Below are 2047 nucleotides of genomic sequence, written 5' to 3'. Positions count from 1 at the left end.
CTCCAGCTCCCCACCCCCCCTCCACGGCGCCTCCAGGGAAGACTCTGGCCCTCTCCAGCTTTGCCCCCGACACGCCCCAGGCGCCACAGCAGCCCCGTGCCCGCCCGTGGGGCCAGAGCGCCCCTCTCAGCCCCCAGCCCCAGGTCTGGGCCGCCCCGGGAGCTGTCTGCTGTGACAGGTTTACGGCTCCAAGCAAGCCGTGGCTAAGAGAAAACAGTTTTCGTATGTTCCCCGCACAGGGAGTTTTATTAAAATGCTGTAAATCTCGAGGGCAGAGTGTGATGTCAGTGCGCAGGCAGACCGGGGGTGGGGGCTGCAACCTCCTGACCCCACCCAGCCCCGCCCCTCCAGCACAAGCGGGGCGCAGGGGCCCAGCGCGGCCTGGCCCGGGGCGAGGGGGACCAGGCTGTGTCCCAGCACATGTCAGGCCCCCCGCTGTCCCCCCAGGGGCTCCAGTCCACATGCCCAGGCATGGCGCCCTCCCTCCTCCCGTGCCCGGCGCACACAGGCCTCACCCAACCCACGGTCACCAGCACCGGCGCCCTCCTGTGTCCCTGCCGCCTTCAGCCACCTCCTAGGACGCCTCAGCCCAAGAGCTCCAGGCCTGTGCCTGCCTGGACACTGCATGTCCCCTGCCCGCCCGCCGGTGAACTCCTACTCACCCCTCAAAGCCCTATGCAGACACTGCCCGCTCTCTCTGCGCTGTGGGCTCCTCGACACTAGGTGCGGCCCCCAGTGCCACGCTCTCTGACAAGGTCGCCCAGGCAGGCCACGGCCACGGCCACGGCCACGGCTCAGTGGGTGCTCAGAACACGTCGCTCTCTCCGGCTCAACTGGGGCCCCAGAACAGAGGCCTGGGCCTTCCTGAGGCGTCCGGGCGGGTGCGGTCAGGAGCGAGGGCTCCCCGGCACGAGCCCAGCCCGAGCCTGGCATGGGCCACCTCCACGGCCGCTGGACCTCCCGCCGGGGTGGGCGCTTGCCCTGGACCCTCTGAGCCAGCCGGACACGGGCACAGCTGGGGTTCGGGGGGCAGCCGGCGGGGTCCAGAGCCCCACGAGGAGGCGTGCGCGCGGCTCGGGGTCACCGAGCTGTGGTCACTTGATGTGGCAGTGACCGTCCCCGGCCTCCGCCCGTGGCCGCTGCCTCCCCTGCCCCCGGGCTCAGCCCTCCCAGCGCCCCACGGTGGGCACACCTTGGGATCTCACCACCCTGCTGGTGGGTCCGGTGGGTCCAGCCCACGTCTGTCCACTCCGAAGCTCTGAGGCCCCGGGTGGGGGGCTGACACTTGTCGGGAGCTGGGGGAGCCGGGGGCCGTGACAGAGGCACCTGGGGGACGCCGGGGGCGCAGAGCACCCCGGGCTCTTCCTCTGGGCTAAGCAGCTCCCCATCGCCCCCCAGGAACATGAGCAGCAGCTTCAGAAGCGAACCCCGCACACACAACCCCGCAGCCGAGACCGGGGGCTGCGGGGGGCAGGCGGGGTGGGGGCTTGGGGAGCGCGACCGCGCAGCCCTGTGGGCCGGCTCCGGCCCCCGTGACGCCGGACAGGCAGGGTAGCGGGCCGTGGCCGGACACCCCCGCCGGATCGGGCTCCGGAAGCGCCAGGGGCGGGCAGTCATGTCAAACGGACTCAGGGCGCTGAGCACGGACACGCCGCGCCTCGTGAAGTCGGGCACAGCAGCCACGCCGAGGGCCACAGCTGCCAGCGGGGGCCTGCCACGTGGCCGCGGAGGGACTGGCGCGGGCTCTGCCCCCAGGCGCCGCGGGAGACGCAGTCCTGAGAAATGGGGTCCCCTGAACTCACGGGGGGCTTGGTGGCTCACAAGCCCGGGGCCCGTGTTCCCCAGAGACACTGGAGAGCCGGGGTGCCAGAGAAGCGCGGGCTGTGTGGAGGCCCCCACGGGTCCCCGAGAGGGGATCTCAGCTCAGAGGAGGAGGGGGGCGGGGGGCTGCTCCGAGGCCTGGGGGTGCAGCCGCCGAGGGGGGGCGCGGGGACGGGAGGAGGCCTCGCTAAGTACGGCCAAGCGCCAGGTCACACCCCCAGCACCC

The 2047-nt window shown here is 72.2% G+C and overlaps 1 protein-coding gene across 1 annotated transcript in view; it reads right to left on the bottom strand.

Moving 5' to 3' along the window:
* Positions 1 to 2047, bottom strand: part of SORCS2 (sortilin-related VPS10 domain containing receptor 2) — a 118605-nt gene that overhangs the window by 63084 nt on the left and 53474 nt on the right. Inside the window, exon 5 of the mRNA XM_012724055.1 lies at positions 1206 to 1775. Within this exon, the coding sequence (XP_012579509.1) occupies positions 1206 to 1775 (570 nt within the window). The remainder of the gene's footprint in view (positions 1 to 1205; positions 1776 to 2047) is intronic.

The sequence above is a fragment of the Condylura cristata genome, unplaced genomic scaffold (assembly GCF_000260355.1).
Source record: "Condylura cristata isolate star-nosed mole 26May11 unplaced genomic scaffold, ConCri1.0 scaffold00012, whole genome shotgun sequence".
Lineage (NCBI taxonomy): Eukaryota > Metazoa > Chordata > Mammalia > Eulipotyphla > Talpidae > Condylura > Condylura cristata.
This window is presented reverse-complemented; position numbering and strand designations above follow the sequence as displayed.